The sequence below is a fragment of the Oncorhynchus masou genome, chromosome 12 (genome assembly GCF_036934945.1).
Source record: "Oncorhynchus masou masou isolate Uvic2021 chromosome 12, UVic_Omas_1.1, whole genome shotgun sequence".
Classification (NCBI taxonomy): domain Eukaryota; kingdom Metazoa; phylum Chordata; class Actinopteri; order Salmoniformes; family Salmonidae; genus Oncorhynchus; species Oncorhynchus masou.
In genome coordinates this window covers 60,867,614-60,887,228 of record NC_088223.1, presented here as the reverse complement: position 1 = coordinate 60,887,228, position 19,615 = coordinate 60,867,614, and the positions used below count along the sequence as shown (strand labels likewise).

Below are 19,615 nucleotides of genomic sequence, written 5' to 3'. Positions count from 1 at the left end.
CCCATAAAGATAGCTGGATTGCTAACGTTATATCAATTTTGCTATGCAATTAGCTCAACGTAACTTTGTTAATATATTTTAGATAAAGCAGAGAGCAAGAGGCGAAGCATGTAGATAGACACTCGTTGGTTAAAGGCGTGAAAATAATTAGCTAGACTGATGGATGGCAAACTTCAGCTAGCTAAGTTAACTGGCCAGCAAACTAACATTACCGCGCAAGGGACTGAACGTTAATTTTGCATCTTTGACGCCCCCTGTGGCAGATTTGAGCATGGCACAAGGACCCGCAGGCAGAGACGCGACTCGCAGGAAAAGGTACTTTTAGCTACTTAAATGGCCTGTTGCACGTCACTGTCAATAAGAATGATAAAAGAGACTTGAAGACATGAAAATGATCTACTGTAGCTAAGTAATGGGTACATTATCTTACAGTAAGGATCAGCTGGACTGGAGCACATGCTGGAGCAACAGTCTGAAAGAGATTGCAGGCCTCCTGCCCATATCTAAGCCTAGGAATGGCAGAGGACTCACCAAGGTTTGTGCACGGACGATCTTGATTTAATTGTATTAATGGATTCCCTGTATGAGTATTTGTGCCTGTATGTGGGTGCATGGCTACAGTATGTCTGAATACAGTACGGTTACATTATGGTGGTGGGTGTTTCTGTGTGTGTCTCACCTCCTAATCTATCTTCAGAAGGAGACTCTGGTCCACATGCTGCGCTATTTTGACTTTCTTCAGAGTAGGATCCAGACCCTGCAGAGCCGCTTGCCCCCCCACTGCATCCCCAAGCAGGAACCCGACACAGGTACAACCTCAGCCAAGCATCAAGACAAGTACAGACTACGTACCTGACTTTCATATCAATGCATTTACACTGTATGTGTGTGTGTGCATGTACAGGGTCTGAGAGTGAAGAGAACACCCTCTCTGATCCCTGCACCCCCCCTCACACTCTAAAGGCCAAGCGCAAATATTTTTTCAGCCGTTCCCGCAAGAGACCTGCCCCCACCTCAGGTACCAGACCCACACCTCCCCTCAACTACCCATGACATTATGTTCAACACTGTCAAAGACTGTTGTAAGGTGACGAGAGTAGTTCTGTTAGTTACTTCAAGTATGATTACAAACTAGTTTTGTGTGTAATAACATCACACTAACCAGAATGGTGCTTTTCTGTTTGCTTAACTCAGAGGTGAAGGCAGAGCTTCAGGTGAACAGAAGGAGGTTGTACAAAGCTGTAGCCAATGGAAAAATAGTTTACCCAGAGGAGGGTGTGTCTGTCCCCATGTGGGGTGTGCATTCTGATTGGTCAGAGCTCCAGTCTAGTGATAGCCATGGGGCGTGGCCTGTGTATGACAGCGACTCCCAGCCGAGCTCCCTGGATTCAGGCTTCAGCCTAAATCAGCTGCTCCCCCTGAGCATGCCTCTGGAGGGTGAGTTAGGCTGGAGGGTCCCTACGTGTTCTCTGGGCTATACATGACAGGTGTGTTTGGGACAAATGTTACTGAGTTGATGCCACTGTCTTTTGGTCTCCCACAGGGAGCAGTGGGACTCTGTGGACTCCATCCCCAACAGAGAGAGGCCACTGCTTTGTTTGTGAGGACCGCACAGGCAACGAGAGCATCCCATCAGGGAGCGGGGTCCTAGACACTCCAACTACTCCAATTACTGGGTGGGTTTACATCCCTGTAGCCGCATGCCTGCCCTTTTTAGTGTAACTTAGTATAGTATTCATATGAATGTGTTTTCAACCCATATATACAGTTGAAGTCAGAAGTTTGCATACACCTCAGCCAAATACATTTAAACTCAGTTTTTCACAATTCCTGACATTTAATCCTAGAAAAAATTCCCTGTCTTATGTCAGTTAGGATTACCACTTAATTTGAAGAATGTGAAATGTCAGAATAATAGAATAATTATTTATTTCAGCTTTTATTTCTTTCATCACATTCCCAGTGGGTCAGAAGTTTACATACACTCAATTAGAATTTGGTAGCATTGCCTTTAAATTGTTTAACTTGGGTCAAACGTTTCGGTTAGCCTTCCACAAGTTTCACACAATAAGTCGGGTGAATTTTGGCCCATTCCTCCTGACAGAGCTGGTGTAACTGGGTCAGGTTTGTAGGACTCCTTGCTCCCACACACTTTTTTAGTTCTGCCCACACATTTTCTATAGGATTGAGGTCAAGGCTTTGTGATGGCCCCTTCAATACCTTGACTTTGTCCTTAAGCCATTTTGCCACAACTTTGGAAGTATGCTTGTGGTCATTGTCCATTTGGAAGACCCATTTGTGATCAAGCTTTAACTTCCGGACTGATGTCTTGAGATGTTGCTTCAATATATCCACATAATTTTCCTGCCTCATGATGCCATCTATTTTGTGAAGTGCACCAGTCCCTCCTGCAGCAAAGCACCCCCACAACATGATGCTGCAACCCCTGTGCTTCACTGTTGGGATGGTGTTTTTAGGCTTGCAAGCCTACCCCTTTTTCCTCCAACCATAACGATGGTCATTATGGCCAAACAGTTCTATTTTTGTTTTATCAGACCAGAGGACATTTATCCAAAAAAGTACAATCTTTGTCCCCATGTGCATTTGGAAATTGCTACCAAGGATGAACCAGACTTGTGGAGGTCTACAATTTTTTTCTGAGGTCTTGGCTGATTTATTATGATTTTCCCATGATGTCAAACAAAGAGGCAGTGGGTTTGAAGGTAGGCCTTGAAATACATCCACAGGTACACCTCCAATTGACTCAACTTATGTCAATTAGCCTATCAGAAGCTTCTAAAGCCATGACATCATTTTCTGGAATTTTCCAAGCTGTTTAAAGGCACAGTCAACTTAGTGTATGTAAACTTCTGACCCACTGGAATTGTGATACATTGAATTATAAGTGAAATAATCTGTCTGTGAACAATTGTTGGAAAAATGACTTGTGTCATGCACAAAGTAGATGTCCTAACCGACTTTCCAAAACTATACTTTGTTTACAATAAATTTGTTGAGTGTTTGGAAAAGGACTTTTAATGACTCCAACCTAAGTGTATGTAAAGTTCCGACTTCAACTGTATGTGTTTCCAGGCCAGGATCACTTTTCCTGAAGGACCAAATGCTTGGGGTAATCCCACCCATGCGAGGGCGAAGGGAGCCCTTCCACAGTCCTGCTGCCACGCCCCAACGCCCTACCCTGCTCCCCCTGCTGCCGCTGTTTGGGACTGGGGACAGTCTGAACCTCAGCCCCTCCCTCCTCACATCCCCTGCCCGGGGCCTCAGCCACTGCCTGTTGCCTGAGGGCCAGGAGGAGCTCCATGGTAACACTCCTTTTAATAACACACGCTCAATTTTAAGCTGATTTAATATCATCTTAATGACCAGGGTATTGTTGCTTTATTTTGTTGGATACAAAAGGGACCCTGCCTGCCATTGAAGTATATTTGAAGTGTCTGACTTCAAATAGATTACAGGATGCTTGGTGTAGTCTACCAAGTAGTGCGGTCTGTAAAACCTAATTGTAACTCGATTGGAAGGATTCCTCCAGCTATTAATCATATACATTCCTACTTACGTCTTCAGTTCCTGGTGCGAGAGAGAGAGAGTGAAACATAGCCAAAGGCCAACACACACTCATCTTTTTGCAGTGCTATTCGAGGATGTTTGGGTCACCCCTAAAACGACCCACACCAAAGTCTCCTGCCTGCCCTGCCATGACCCCAATGACTCAGTAAGCCTCATAGAATCATGTTTCCACAACACACATGTTGAGTGTATAGTATGTTAGGTACTAGTGTTGTGTTCAATATCAATACCAGGTTTAGTATCACAATACTCGATACCAAAATGATAGAACAGTGTAAAAAAACAAAACAACATATTAGCCAAAGTCACAGAATGCCACCTGATTCGGACAGATAAACTCAGCTACTGCTCTGTTCAATCGCTGGGCATCTTTTGAGGTCAATATCACAATAAATGATACATCTCTATTGATAAACTGGGTAAATCAGAATGTAGCCTAGGCCTATCCACCATACAGGTGAATTCATATTCAATAGGAGTGTGAGCATGCATTGAGTTATTGAGCTTGTTTTGGCTGATTTCATGGGGCGACAGATGAAAAACAATTTGGTTCCCTTCCATTTGGGACTTATTTTATTATACTGATCAACAACATTTGCATAGAAGTAACATATTTTATTTAGAAAATGTGCGCTGTCTCTTTAACCAGTAATGGCGTCATTCACAATGCAAGAGGTTTGGAGCAGAGTCAGTTTGCTGAGGCAATAGATCATCTTTGGGAGAGACCGAATAAGTGAATTATTAAGGTTTTTGGTGGCAATCAGCTTTTGCGTTATTGTTTCTATATTATCACAAACGAAGTACAAGGGTAATGAATTGATGTTACCTTTAGCTGTCAGCTAGCCAGGAAAGTTACCTGTAGCCTACAAAGCTGGGAGCTATCTTGCATTGTAAAGTGTTCTTGCCTGTATGGACATTGTTTTGCAAACGGAGCTAAAATGATGCAGCCCAGACTCTCAGTGCAGGTTAGCAGTGAGTAGGTGGATCAGGTACGGTGCGCACTATAATAGGGAGTCGGCTGTGCTAGTAGACAGGCTTAATCCGTGAGACACATTTGACAGCAGTACCGAAAGTAACACAAATTCTACTACTGAACTGTTTTTCATGTTCTACTATCCAGAAGTGTCAGTATATCGTGCAAAACAATTAAGGAAACGGGTATGTTCAACTTAATGATAAAGCCACTATTCCCCCTAGATGTCGGAGGGTGAAGCTGAAGTCAGGCATGGCAGAGGAGGGTGGCTGTCCTCCCTAAGTGAGGGGGAGGAAGGGGACGTCACCTGGACCCCCAAGCAACAGCAAGCCCCTCTGAAGTCAAAGACCAGTAGCACAGGACGGCACCGCAGAGCCAATGCCTCCACCAAGGGCCCCCCTCGCACCCCTCTTAACCTGAAGAAGAAGTGTGTCAACGGCTTCATAATGTTCTGCCGCATCAACAGGAAGACCTACCTCCGGTGAGTGACTCCTGACCTTTATCCCTATAACCCTGTGTTTCAGCTTGATGTACTGTACCTCTGTGTGTCTGTAACTAAGATGGATGCCATGTCTTTGAACAGTACCCACCCTGGCACCCCGTCTACCGTGGTTACCAAGGAGCTGGCCAGCCTGTGGCATGTCATGCCCAAGCAGGAGAGGCACGTCTACTGGTCAGTAACTTTCTTATTGTGTCTGTCTCTTTACTTACAATTGGAATTTCTCAGTTTTACAGAGGAGCTTGTGTAATCTCTCTCAGTCTGAAGGCTCGCCACTTCAGCCGCCAGCAGAACCGTAACGTGAGGAGTGAGTTGGTGGAGGGAGGCGGGGAGGAAGAGGACTGTGTACCCAGCCCCCTCCACATGCTGCTGGCCCAGAGAGACCTGTGTGCTGCAGCCAGAGGAGGCCCCTAGAGTAGCTACCTCCACACACACTGACCCTTCACTGACCATATGCATCTAGCATTGGATGTCCATATTTATACTGTATCTGTCCATATTCAAACCAACAATATTGTTTATTTAAGAAACACCGTATGAGTTAATTATGAAGTTCTTTGGAGTTTAAATTATATTCTCAAACCCAGACACTTAATCTCTGTCTAGCACAGTGGTTCTCAAATTATATACGTTTTTTAAAGGAAGTCAGTCCAACTTTAAACTGACTCTTGAAGTTGTAATAGTATAATTAGGTACTAAAATGAGGTAGTGAATCATCAGTTCCTCTTGTCATGTCAGTCATTGCATACCTTATAGAGCTATTTATAACTTGTCAAATGTCCAGATCAACTAGCCCATGTCAGCTATAATGTTTTTTTATTTAGGTTTTTTAGCTCATAGATTTTGTTGTAATTTTTTGTCACTCCAATACATGGCAAAATGTATAGAAGTGCAAGATAATTTGTCTTAAAACTGCAACATTTTCTTTGCACCCCATGACAAAATGTATAGAATTGCAAAAAATAAGCTGTTCCCCAATGCTGGAAGGGGGGTCCCGAGTGAAAAGGTTTGGGAACCCCTGGTCTATAGCACACCACATTTAACTGTTACTTTTTGTTTTCTGACTCATGTTAAAGTTATTTATACAACATGTTCAAACGTGGTTTTACAGATATTATTGAGAACCATTTTAGTAGGAAGTTTTGTATTTACATGAAGTGATGTCTTCCCGTGGGTTATAATGCCAAGGCAGTGTTTTACTAGTCATGTCATCCTGAAGTTTATTTCATCAATCAGTCTATATTTATGATCATAAGGGCCAAAGAAAGTCCAGGCTACACAGTATGCAGCACATAAATCACTTGCCCCATGGACTGACCATTTTATTTATTACCTATTTATACACACTGCATTTATTAATATGTGTGGAATGTCTGTGGTTCTCTATTACACATTGTGTAAATTCCTTTTTTTACAAGGCAGGTAAGTACTGAAGTCTTACCATTGTATTGAGTTATTCAAATTGTCAATTGGAAGTTTGCTGAAGTGTTTCTATGTGTGGTGTCAAAATATGTTAAGATGTTCTGTAAATTAAAGTTATTAAATTGTTACTACTTTGATGAGTTATTTGAAACAAGTGAACATTTGAGATCAAATCAAATTTATTTATATAGCCCTTCGTACATCAGCTGATATCTCAAAGTGCTGTACAGAAACACAGCCTAAAACCCCAAACAGCAAGCAATGCAGGTGTAGAAGCACGGTGGCTAGGAAAAACTCCCTAGAAAGGCCAAAACCTAGGAAGAAACCTAGAGAGGAACCAGGCTGTGGGGTGGCCAGTCCTCTTCTGGCTGTGCCGGGTGGAGATTATAACAGAACATGTCCAAGATGTTCAAATGATACCATACAATATGTTATTTTAGATTATTACAAATATAACAATTATTCTTTAAACAAAACAACACTAAAAGTCACATTGCACGGCTCAGTTTTTCATCTAAAGTCAAGACCACTGTGCCCTCAAACTATATGGTAGTCGTTTAGAAGTTATTATCGCTTGACTTTGGGAATCTCAGGTTGCAGTATATTCAAAGCGCTGGTAATACAATCAGGTAGTTATTACTTAGCATTTTTCATATCAGAATGTATTAAACGAGAAATAATGTGAACAGGCAATCTCTCAAGGTACAGAGCAGCAGGTCTCAAGCCCATAATTTGCGACTCAACTCTTATGCTCGGGGCCCACTTTGGGTACCAAAGCATAGTTTAAGAAACCCTGTTGATAGTCAATTCAAGGTGTCGTGTCGATTCCAATACTAGAAAATTACATATGTTTTGTGACATGTTATTTCGCTAGACAGAGATATGGGTTAAATGAATGAAGACTGATTTGATTCAAAATAGACATATTTTCATACCCGCGATAGAAATGACATTATCTCCAATTCTTGGGGGCTGTGATTTAGCTGGTCTAGTAAACAGGAGATCCTGAGTTCAAATCGCAGCTGTGCCTTTTCGTGCATTTCTTTTTACCCATTGGTGGAGAAGGTCAGAGGGGAGGGATCTCTGGTTTTCTCATCCAATGAGTTTTGAGAAGTAGGCGAGGCGAGCGGGGAGAGGACGTGAAGAATATGCGATTGAGATATTCCAATGTCATCGAAAAAGGGCACTTTTTGAAAGAGTTAAAACGTACCAACTGTGTAAAGTTGAACTGGCAAACAACTCAAGCATTTAGCCAGTTTTTACACGTCACTTTCCCAGCATAAATATCCCCTATAAGCAAACTCCTGTAGCTCGCTGTGATCTTATAGTGGTCAGTACTCTGCATAGTGGCCTCGGAAACCCTGGTTCGAATCCCGGTCACGGCATTGTTATACAGAATGTCATGGCGAAAGGCCCTTACTTTGAATGAGTTTAAACTTACTGTGTAAACTAAGAAACTCTGCCATTTTAATAAAGTCCCCTAGCTCATGGTAGCTTAATGACTTACACAAATTGATTAATCGGCTATTTCAAAGGTTCTTATGATTTTTAAAATCAAGACCCAAATGGGAAATGTACTGTCCTCGAACAACCCAAATGAAGAAGAAATAGGGTATGATTCTAAACGTTTACTCATAACTCGCGACACACCTCTCACATGCTCAGGGCCCACTTTTGTTCCCAAACCATAGTTAAGAAACCCTTTTGCTAGTCAATTTAAGGCGTCCGTATTGATTCCAATATTAGGAAATTACATCTGTTATTTTGACATGTAATTTTGCAAGACAGAATTATGGGTTAAATTAAAATGACTGGGTTGATTCAAAATAGTTGTGGGTTTTCATACCCACAATATAAATTACAGCTATGGGTGCTGTGGCATAGTTGGTTTAAAGTACCTGTCTAGTAAACAAGAGATCCTGAGTTCAAATCTCAGCAGTGCCTTCTTAAATATTTTATTGTACCCATTGGTGGAGAAGGTCAGAGGGGATGGACCTCTGGTTTTCTCAGCCAATGGGTTTTGACAAGCAGGAGAGGCGAGAGGACATGAATTACACAACTGAAATATTCCAATGTCATGGAGTTAAAACGTACCAACTGTGTAAAGCTGAACTGGCTAACAACTCAAGCATTTAGCCAGCTTGTACATGTCACTGTCCCAGCATAAGTAACCTCCACAAGCAAACTCTGGTAACTCGCCGTGATCTATCCTCTTTCTCTGATCACATTTTGAAGACAATTTACATTTGTAAACTCTGTTTCAAGGTACTATCTTTGTTGAAACCATTTTTTCCTCTACTCCTCTTTTCAAATCATCTCTATCTCCTCTTAGTGTCGCTGGTCATTCTCTCTCTCTAGGCATCATTCCTGGGGCCATGTTGAACAACAGGCTGAGTTTACGGAGCTGTTCGTTGGATGAAAGAGACTCCTCCCACAAGCGCTGGTTGGTCTCTCTCAGAATCGTCACTTCCTCCATCAGGGCTACTTTATCCTCCCTTTCCTGACCGTCACAGAGAGAGAGGTCATGGGGTTATTTAAAAAGAAATGGTGAAGTGGTCGAAATTGATTTAATGATGAGAGATGGGGGTTGTGTATCTGAGGCGGAAGTGTCGCACCTTCTCCAGGTTGCTCTCCAAGTGTCTCAGCAGCGCCTCCAGGTGGTGAAGTCTTGACAGATCACTGGGCACTTCACTGTAGAGAAGCAAAACATCTTGTTAATAAAGAATAACTTCAACACAAACTTCATCAGGGAAAAAACAAATGTGCTGAAGCTGAATTAAAATGCATAACTCTATAAATGGCACACTCCAAACTTATCCATGACTGTTTGAGAATTAATATCTTACAGGACTTAGGGTCATTAAGTTGGAGTACAGCCATTATGGGTGTGTGTCCAGTAAAGGGAATGGGACCATAGAGAGAGAGAGAGTGTGTGTACTGTACCTTCTTAATGTGGGCTGGGCATTGTAGCCCTGATGAGGGTAATGATTAGGTGGGCAAGCAGCAGGTCCACCCTCTGATCCATGCTTCTTGGACTTGCTGAGAGGAATAGGCTCCACTGTCCTCTTTGCTACAAGCATAAAAAATGAACGCAACATACACTGATATCATAAAAAAATCATTGCATGTTATTACATTTACATTTAAGTCATTTGGCAGATGCTCTTATCCAGAGCGACTTACAAATTGGTCAATTCACCTTATGACATCCAGTGGAACAGCCACTTTACAATAGTGCATCTACATCATTTAAGGGGGGGGGGGGGGGTGAGAAGGATTACTTTATCCTATCCTAGGTATTCCTTAAAGAGGTGGGGTTACAGGTGTCTCCGGAAGGTGGTGATTGACTCCGCTGTCCTGGCGTCGTGAGGGAGTTTGTTCCACCATTGGGGGGCCGGAGCAGCGAACAGTTTTGACTGGGCTGAGCGGGAACTGTACTTCCTCAGTGGTAGGGAGGCGAGCAGGCCAGAGGTGGATGAACGCAGTGCCCTTGTTTGGGTGTAGGGCCTGATCAGAGCCTGGAGGTACTGCGGTGCCGTTCCCCTCACAGCTCCGTAGGCAAGCACCATGGTCTTGTAGCGGATGCGAGCTTCAACTGGAAGCCAGTGGAGAGAGCGGAGGAGCGGGGTGACGTGAGAGAACTTGGGAAGGTTGAACACCAGACGGGCTGCGGCGTTCTGGATGAGTTGTAGGGGTTTAATGGCACAGGCAGGGAGCCCAGCCAACAGCGAGTTGCAGTAATCCAGACGGGAGATGACAAGTGCCTGGATTAGGACCTGCGCCGCTTCCTGTGTGAGGCAGGGTCGTACTCTGCGGATGTTGTAGAGCATGAACCTACAGGAACGGGCCACCGCCTTGATGTTAGTTGAGAACGACAGGGTGTTGTCCAGGATCACGCCAAGGTTCTTAGCGCTCTGGGAGGAGGACACAATGGAGTTGTCAACCGTGATGGCGAGATCATGGAACGGGCAGTCCTTCCCCGGGAGGAAGAGCAGCTCCGTCTTGCCGAGGTTCAGCTTGAGGTGGTGATCCGTCATCCACACTGATATGTCTGCCAGACATGCAGAGATGCGATTCGCCACCTGGTCATCAGAAGGGGAAAAGGAGAAGATTAATTGTGTGTCGTCTGCATAGCAATGATAGGAGAGACCATGTGAGGTTATGACAGAGCCAAGTGACTTGGTGTATAGTGAGAATAGGAGAGGGCCTAGAACAGAGCCCTGGGGGACACCAGTGGTGAGAGCGCGTGGTGAGGAGACAGATTCTCGCCACGCCACCTGGTAGGAGCGACCTGTCAGGTAGGACGCAATCCAAGCGTGGGCCGCGCCGGAGATGCCCAACTCGGAGAGGGTGGAGAGGAGGATCTGATGGTTCACAGTATCGAAGGCAGCCGATAGGTCTAGAAGGATGAGAGCAGAGGAGAGAGAGTTAGCTTTAGCAGTGCGGAGCGCCTCCGTGATACAGAGAAGAGCAGTCTCAGTTGAATGACTAGTCTTGAAACCTGACTGATTTGGATCAAGAAGGTCATTCTGAGAGAGATAGCGGGAGAGCTGGCCAAGGACGGCACGTTCAAGAGTTTTGGAGAGAAAAGAAAGAAGGGATACTGGTCTGTAGTTGTTGACATCGGAGGGATCGAGTGTAGGTTTTTTCAGAAGGGGTGCAACTCTCGCTCTCTTGAAGACGGAAGGGACGTAGCCAGCGGTCAGGGATGAGTTGATGAGCGAGGTGAGGTAAGGGAGAAGGTCTCCGGAAATGGTCTGGAGAAGAGAGGAGGGGATAGGGTCAAGCGGGCAGGTTGTTGGGCGGCCGGCCGTCACAAGAAGCGAGATTTCTTCTGGAGAGAGAGGGGAGAAAGAGGTCAGAGCACAGGGTAGGGCAGTGTGAGCAGAACCAGCGGTGTCGTTTGACTTAGCAAACGAGGATCGGATGTCGTCGACCTTCTTTTCAAAATGGTTGACGAAGTCATCTGCAGAGAGGGAGGAGGGGGAGGGGGAGGAGGATTCAGGAGGGAGGAGAAGGTGGCAAAGAGCTTCCTAGGGTTAGAGGCAGATGCTTGGAATTTAGAGTGGTAGAAAGTGGCTTTAGCAGCAGAGACAGAGGAGGAAAATGTAGAGAGGAGGGAGTGAAAGGATGCCAGGTCCGCAGGGAGGCGAGTTTTCCTCCATTTCCGCTCGGCTGCCTGGAGCCCTGTTCTGTGAGCTCGCAATGAGTCGTCGAGCCACGGAGCGGGAGGGGAGGACCGAGCCGGCCTGGAGGATAGGGGACATAGAGAGTCAAAGGATGCAGAAAGGGAAGAGAGGAGGGTTGAGGAGGCAGAATCAGGAGATAGGTTGGAGAAGGTTTGAGCAGAGGGAAGAGATGATAGCATGGAAGAGGAGAGAGTAGCGGGGGAGAGAGAGCGAAGATTGGGACGGCGCGATACCATCCGAGTAGGGGCAGTGTGGGAAGTGTTGGATGAGAGCGAGAGGAAAAAGGATACAAGGTAGTGGTCGGAGACTTGGAGGGGAGTTGAAATGAGGTTGAAGAACAGCATCTAGTAAAGATGAGGTCGAGCGTATTGCCTGCCTTGTGAGTAGGGGGAAGGTGAGAGGGTGAGGTCAAAAAAGGAGAGGAGTGGAAAGAAGGAGGCAGAGAGGAATGAGTCAAAGGTAGACGTGGGGAGGTTAAAGTCGCCCAGGACTGTGAGAGGTGAGCCGTCCTCAGGAAAGGAGCTTATCAAGGCATCAAGCTCATTGATGAACTCTCCGAGGGAACCTGGAGGGCGATAAATGATAAGGATGTTAAGCTTGAAAGGGCTGGTAACTGTGACAGCATGGAATTCAAAGGAGGCGATAGACAGATGGGTAAGGGGAGAAAGAGAGAATGACCACTTGGGAGAGATGAGGATCCCGGTGCCACCACCCTGCTGACCAGAAGCTCTCGGGGTGTGCGAGAACACGTGGGCGGACGAAGAGAGAGCTCCTCACAAACATTCATAGGCAAACTCAGGCACATAGACATGCTTCTTGCACACACAGTCTCCTACCTTCATAGGCCTTGGCAGCATTGACAAGTTTGTTCCACTCCAGGCCCCAGGAAGGGGCCAGTAGGGGGATGTGCCCAGGGTCCCAGCCCTCTGTCAGAGACAGCTCAGAGGCAGACAGATCCTCAAGCCCCTCCAGCTCTGGGCAGTCAGAGACTGGGGAACATGCCAGACTGGAATCCAGGGGACCACTACCGAGGCTGATCTCTGTAGAGAGGCTATGACGGCAGGACTAGGGGACAGAGCTGTGGTCAGTTAAATGAGTACATGGACATACTCTGTAACTTTAAGGTTAGTACTCATTGAATATGAGTATGTTAGAATATTCAACATCTGTGTGTTACAGGTCTGACAATGAGCCTCTATTTTCTTGTGCACCCTACCTTGCTTTGAGAAAAAAAACTACTAATTGAATGATTGATCCTGTAATTTCATTGGCTGACTGAGGGCACAGACTCAGGTCTTCACCTCCAAAAAGCAAGAGCCACTAAAAGTTTAGTACCATCGTCATCACAGCTCATAAATGAAAATATATTTTTGTGACTTACATTTATCTTGTATATATATAATTATACACATTCATGGTGCGTTCGGTAAGTATTCAGACACCTTGACTTTTTCCACATTTTGTTACGTTACAGCCTTATTCTAAAATTGATTAAATTACATTTTTCCTCATCAATCTACACACAATACCCAAATAATGTGAAAACAGGTTTTTATACAGTTTTGCAAATTTATTCAAATAAAAAGAAGAAATACCTTATTTACATAAGTATTCAGACCCTTTGCTATGTGACTCGAATTTGAGCTCAGGTGCATCCTGTTTCTATTGATCATCCTTGAGATGTTTCTATGATTGAGGTCCACCTGTGCTAAATTAAATTGATTTCACATGTTTTGGAAAGGCACACACCTGCCTATATAAGGTTCCACAGTTGACAGTGCATGTCAGAGCAAAAACCAAGCCATGAGGTCGAAGGCATTGTCCGTAGAGCTCAGAGACAGGATTGTGCCAAGCTTGTAGCATCATACCAAAGAAGACTTGAGGCAGTAATCACTGCCAAAGGTGCTTCAACAAAATACTGAGTAAAGTGTCTGAATACTTACGCAAATGTGATATTTAAGTATTTTAATTTTAATGAATTGGCAAACATTTCTAAACCTGTTTTTGCTTTGTCATTAGGGGGTATTGTGTGTAGATTGAGGGGGGGGACTATAGAAATCAATTTTAGAATAAGGCTGTAATTTAACAAAATGTGGAAAAAGTCTAGGGGTCTGATAACTTTCCGAAGGAGTGTGTTTGTATATACTTTGTAAGCATTAGTATATGAATGTTGCTGTTAATATGTTTACTATACAGTATATCTTTATCTTATCCAACTTGCCACAACTGAAGTTCCTTCTGGAAAAATAAAGTAATTATATTCTGTTTCTTTAAATACTGCCTCTTTTTTTGTTTGAGGTGCATCTGCCTGGGAAGGTGCAGGTAAGAGTGTGACTTGTCATGTGGCTGGTTGTTAGTTTTTACTGTCTGACTACGTTGAGAGGATATATTTAATTATTCTTGATTTGATTATGAATGAATGTTTAGGTAGTTCTTCCCTCGACCCTGCACTGGTCCAGAACCTATTTTTGTTTGTATATTTCATTGTGTGCTTCTTGTCCTTTAACTAGGTTTTAAAGAGAAGTCTGTGGTTTTGACTAATGTTGGGGGAGAAAATAAAACCTGTTGACATCTTTATCGGAGGCAGAGCTCCCAATGCTCTTGTTTAACTAAACCTGTGGTGTAGAATTGGCTAAATTTTTTATTTTTCTATCGCCTCACTTGTGCATCTATGATGTTTCTAGATGGCAGCCTTTACATAGGCAGCCCAATTCCGCTCTTTTTCACTAATTGGTCTTTTGACCATCAGGTCAGCTGTGAAAAATACCTGCTGTGAAAAGATCTGACGTGATTGGTCAAAAGACTAATTAGTGGAAGAAATATCAGAATTGGGCAGCCTGTGTAAACGCAGCTGATGTGTGCCTAACTCACTGCATCCCTCCCTGAGTCCTCTGTGTCCAGTATGATGAGCCTCAGTTCCTCCTCTAGGTTAGTTGTCTTGTGGGTCTGTCGTGGAGAGGGCGGGCCGCGCAGAGAGGCCAGGACACGCGGCTGACCCAACACGTTCTGGGACGTCATGTCCACCTGTCTGATTACAGAGTGGTACAGTTACTCAGTAATCAATCTCAACACACTGCAACTCCTGTCTGGATCAACTCAATAGAAATACTCCTGTCAACTCAGATGTCAAAATATCTAAATATTACAGAACTAAAATGATTCTAAATCAATGAATTAAACATTAATGAAGTATTTGGTACAGGAACTATACAACAACTGCATTAATATAGAATAACTCTCTCCTCATGCTCAAACTCACACAAACACTCACCTCTTGATTCTGTTACTGTGAGGGCTGTTAGTCTTGATGGTGTTGTCTGTATTGGTGTTGTCCTTGTGCTGCCAGGTTGTGAGTCTCCTATAGACTGGAGTGGGACTGAAGCTTGGCTGGTAGACAGGCTTTTGACTGCGACTTGGCTGGTGCTGCTGCTTAATGACCTGCTGCTGGTTTGGTCTGGGTTGCTGGCTCTGGTGCTGCTGCTTAATGACCTGCTGCTGGTTTGGTCTGGGTTGCTGGCTCTGGTGCTGCTGCTTAATGACCTGCTGCTGGTTTGGTCTGGGTTGCTGGCTCCGGTGCTGGACAGGGTGGTTGGAATCCGAGGGGCTGGATGTAATAGTGGCTCTAAGCATGCGAGGTTTGTCCACTGTGGTAGCGTTATATCCCTGAGGGCTGCTGACACTGAAGGCAAAACAAACACACACATACCATATCCACGTGTACAGCACAGACACACAGAGCAGCACATACAAAAACACACCACAAACACAGTAGACAGACACACGCCAAATAAATGCACACAGTGGTGACGTGCAAACTCGCACACGGCATGCATAGACATTTTCTAATCAAATTTCAACACCATTGAGACTTACCCAAGCATTAATCCAATAATGTATTGCTGCCACGATGCCCCACCCAGTGTGTTTGTATAAGTTATGTGTCACATGGTGATGGTAGAGGGGAGGGTGTGTCCCACATTTCCACTAATCCTCCCCTCCCTGGGACCCTGCGGCTTTCAGCTGACCCGGAATCCGCACACATATAAATCTATACCCCACCAAGGTCCCTCCCACTAGGGTCTCTGTCTCACTACTACTGTCTCCCACCGGTGTGTCCCTTTCCTCCCTTCTTCCCCTCTCACTCCCCATGTCTCACCCACCAGGGTGTCCCACCCTCACTCCCCCTGTCTGTTACTCACCAGGGTCTGAAGACAGGCAGTGCTCTGCAGGGCAAGGGCAGGGGCAGGGTATGGGCGTGGTAGCTCTGACACTGGTTGGTCCCCCCTCTGCTCCCAGTCCTGGGTCTCTGTGGAGGGGGGCTGTATGTGCCCCAGCCATGCAGGGACCTCTGGGGGGCCCTGGGACAGGCATAATGGGACTTGGCCTCCTGAAGTTGTTGAGTGTCATTTTGGGAGTACAGATTAGATGTGTCAAAATCTCTGCCACTGAAGAGGATGTCCAGTCCAATCCCCTGGTGAACCCCCCTCTCACCAAACCAGCCCTTGTGGGTAGGGCTATAGGAGGCCATCATGGAGAGAGAGTCACTGCTGGGTGGTGGTAGTACAGCACCTCCAACTGAGAAAGAGTGAGTGTTTGACAGAGGTAATGGTTGGTACGTTCCACAGCACCTATGGGGGAATGTACGACCAGACTGGTTTGAAAGTGTAAAACAGAGTGAGGGAAAGAGAAATACATAAGCAAAAGCCAACGGTAAAATGTAAAACATGCATGTACAATATAACCGCTAACAGTGTGTGTGTGTGGCAGTACGAAGCAGCCTTGTTCAGCCCTAACCTTGTACAGTCTTTAGGAGTCTCATATAGCCGTCTCATTTGCTATATGAGAGGAGGGGCAGTCCAGAGCCACCCTAGAAAAGGCACGGCTATATGCTCTGGGCCTGAGGAATAAAGGGCTGATTGTTCATGTGAGTGTAGTCAGTGCTCCCTTTGTTCACACCAGGCTTCATTGTACAGCACTTGGATTCACAGCTCTGGATTGCACTGAATAGCACAGATTGAACAAATCCATGTTTAAGGAATTTGTTCCTACATTGTCACCAATTGCTTTTTTTCTGCTTAACTGCTTATTTTGCATTAATATCAATCCATTATTTTTCAGTCCATTTTAACGTCCCAACCACAAAGCATGTATCAACCAAATCAATGACCATTCTTCTGGTCATTTTTAGGGAACAGGTTGTAAAACTTTATTGTTGCAAAGTGTATTGACTAAACCCCACAGTTTAGTGCCCACAGGCCTCATAGCAGCACATAACAAATAGCAGCTGGTCAAGACTTCCAGCAAAATTCCCCAAAGCATCCCTCAATCATGACCACTAGCAAAACAGTAGGATAGCTTTTGTCAAGTACATAGACTATGTAATCAGTCCCTTTTGTCAAGTACATAGACTATGTAATCAGTCCCTTTTGTCAAGTACATAGACTATATAATCAGTCCCTTTTGTCAAGTACATAGACTATGTAATCAGTCCCTTTTGTCAAGTACATAGACTAAATAATCAGTCCCTTTTGTCAAGTACATAGACTATGTAATCAGTCCCTTTTGTCAAGTACATAGACTATATAATCAGTACCCTTTGTCAAGTACATAGACTAAATAATCAGTCCCTTTTGTCAAGTACATAGACTATGTAATCAGTCCCTTTTGTCAAGTACATAGACTATATAATCAGTCCCTTTTGTCAAGTACATAGACTATGTAATCAGTCCCTTTTGTCAAGTACATAGACTAAATAATCAGTCCCTTTTGTCAAGTACATAGACTATTTAATCAGTCCCTTTTGTCAAGTACATAGACTATGTAATCAGTCCCTTTTGTCAAGTACATAGACTATATAATCAGTCCCCTTTGTCAAGTACATAGACTATGTAATCAGTCCCTTTTGTCAAGCACATAGACTATGTAATCAGTCACCACTGATGATCTGCGGTTGAATGCAAGGCAACAAAATACAACAGACAATTTGTCAGCCCTCACCTGCACATGCTAAAACACATTCTAAAGAAATCTCGGTATAACTTGTAGTAGAAAAACAGAATACTTACCTCTCCCAAGTGTTGATGAGCCAGTTCACATATCCTCAATGGGCTCACAGTGCTCTTTGTCTTTTTGTGTGTGTGTGTGTGTGTGTGTGTGTGTGTGTGTGTGTGTGTGTGTGTGTGTGTGTGTGTGTGTGTGTGTGTGTGTGTGTGTGTGTGTGTGTGTGTGTGTGTGTGTGTGTGTGTGTGTGTGTGTGTGTGTGTGTGTGTACGTGACACAATTTTCTATTAAGTTCTCTACTTTTACTCAAGTATGACAATTGGGTACTTTTTCCACCACTGCTCAGGCATAAAGTGAGTCACCTGCTGAGACTATGGGTAGGGCCAGCTGAGGCACTACTTGAGCATCCCTATGGAGAGGAAGTACCGGGTAGAGCACCTGGTGTTTGTGCCGACCCAGCGTATTCTGGTGGGGGCCTGCAGTGATCTGTCTCTGTGTGTCTTCACTGACACCCCCCAGGAGATGACTGTGTTTCACAGAGCCACCTGCCCTGCTTCTGGAGTTGGCATGCACTTCTGCACCGAGACCAACTAGCCGCTGACCAGAAGCATGGGCCTCATTGCCTTCTGGGGCTTCAGACACCCCTGGGGCTGGTGAGAGTGCGGGACTGAAACGGCTGCTCCCTGCACAGGGATTCCCTCGTGGGGCCCAAGTGACATAGCGCCAGACCTCCATCTACGACCTGTGCAACCACCACGTCAAGAGCTTTGAGTTCACGGGCCAGCGTGAGCTGCTACAGTTCCACGGCTGCATCCGGGCTATGCTGCACTATATCAACAGACTGGCTGCAGCCGGGCTATGCTGCACTGTATCAACAGACTGGCTGCAGCCGGGCTATGCTGCACTGTATCAACAGACTGGCAGCAGTCGGGCTATGCTGCACTGTATCAACAGACTGGCTGCAGCCGGGCTATGCTGCACTGTATCAACAGACTGGCAGCAGTCGGGCTATGCTGCACTGTATCAACAGACTGGCTGCAGACTGTATCAACAGACTGGCTGCAGCTATGTCGGGCTATGCTGCACTGTATCAACAGACTGGCTGCAGCCGGCACTGTATCAACAGACTGGCTGCACTGTATCAACAGACTGGCAGCAGTCGGGCTATGCTGCACTGTATCAACAGACTGGCTGCAGCCGGGCTATGCTGCACTGTATCAACAGACTGGCTGCAGCGGGCTATGCTGCACTGTATCAACAGACTGGCTGCAGTCGGGCTATGCTGCACTGTATCAACAGACTGGCAGACTGGCTGCAGACTGGCGCAGCCGGGCTATGCTGCACTGTATCAACAGACTGGCTGCAGTCGGGCTATGCTGCACTGTATCAACAGACTGGCTGCAGCCGGGCTATGCTGCACTGTATCAACAGACTGGCAGCAGTCGGGCTATGCTGCACTGTATCAACAGACTGGCTGCAGCCGGGCTATGCTGCACTGTATCAACAGACTGGCTGCAGCCGGGCTATGCTGCACTGTATCAACAGACTGGCTGCAGCCGGGCTATGCTGCACTGTATCAACAGACTGGCTGCAGCATGCTGCTGTATCAACAGACTGGCTGCATCAACTGTATCAACAGACTGGCTGCAGTCGCTATGCTGCACTGTATCAACAGACTGGCTGCAGCCGGGCTATGCTGCACTGTATCAACAGACTGGCTGCAGCGGGCTATGCTGCACTGTATCAACAGACTGGCTGCAGCCGGGCTATGCTGCACTGTATCAACAGACTGGCTGCAGTCGGGCTATGCTGCACTGTATCAACAGACTGGCTGCAGTCGGGCTATGCTGCACTGTATCAACAGACTGGCTGCAACGCTACTGCTACACAGGTAATGCCACAGGCTACGTGTAGACATGGAGCTGGGACATAGGCAGCCTGCTA

The 19,615-nt window shown here is 45.5% G+C and overlaps 2 protein-coding genes across 2 annotated transcripts; one reads left to right on the top strand and one right to left on the bottom strand.

The window, feature by feature from the left end:
* Positions 1-166: 166 nt before the first annotated feature.
* Positions 167-6,557, top strand: LOC135549180 (uncharacterized). The gene is made up of 11 exons (XM_064979220.1): positions 167-315; positions 433-535; positions 698-809; positions 905-1,018; positions 1,195-1,437; positions 1,544-1,676; positions 3,094-3,323; positions 3,651-3,733; positions 4,786-5,042; positions 5,145-5,234; positions 5,321-6,557. Exons 1-11 carry the CDS (start codon positions 272-274, stop codon positions 5,472-5,474), a joined length of 1,563 nt encoding a protein of 520 aa, XP_064835292.1. The 5' UTR covers positions 167-271; the 3' UTR covers positions 5,475-6,557.
* Positions 6,558-6,655: 98 nt separating this feature from the next.
* On the bottom strand, positions 6,656-17,762 carry LOC135550549 (signal-induced proliferation-associated 1-like protein 3). Its single transcript, XM_064981474.1, has 8 exons — positions 17,737-17,762; positions 15,871-16,322; positions 14,943-15,350; positions 14,543-14,699; positions 12,508-12,736; positions 9,426-9,552; positions 9,098-9,173; positions 6,656-8,982 (listed from the first exon to the last, which is right to left on the bottom strand). Exons 2-8 carry the CDS (start codon positions 16,200-16,202, stop codon positions 8,824-8,826), a joined length of 1,488 nt encoding a protein of 495 aa, XP_064837546.1. The 5' UTR covers positions 16,203-16,322; positions 17,737-17,762; the 3' UTR covers positions 6,656-8,823.
* Between the last annotated feature and the right edge of the window lie 1,853 nt (positions 17,763-19,615).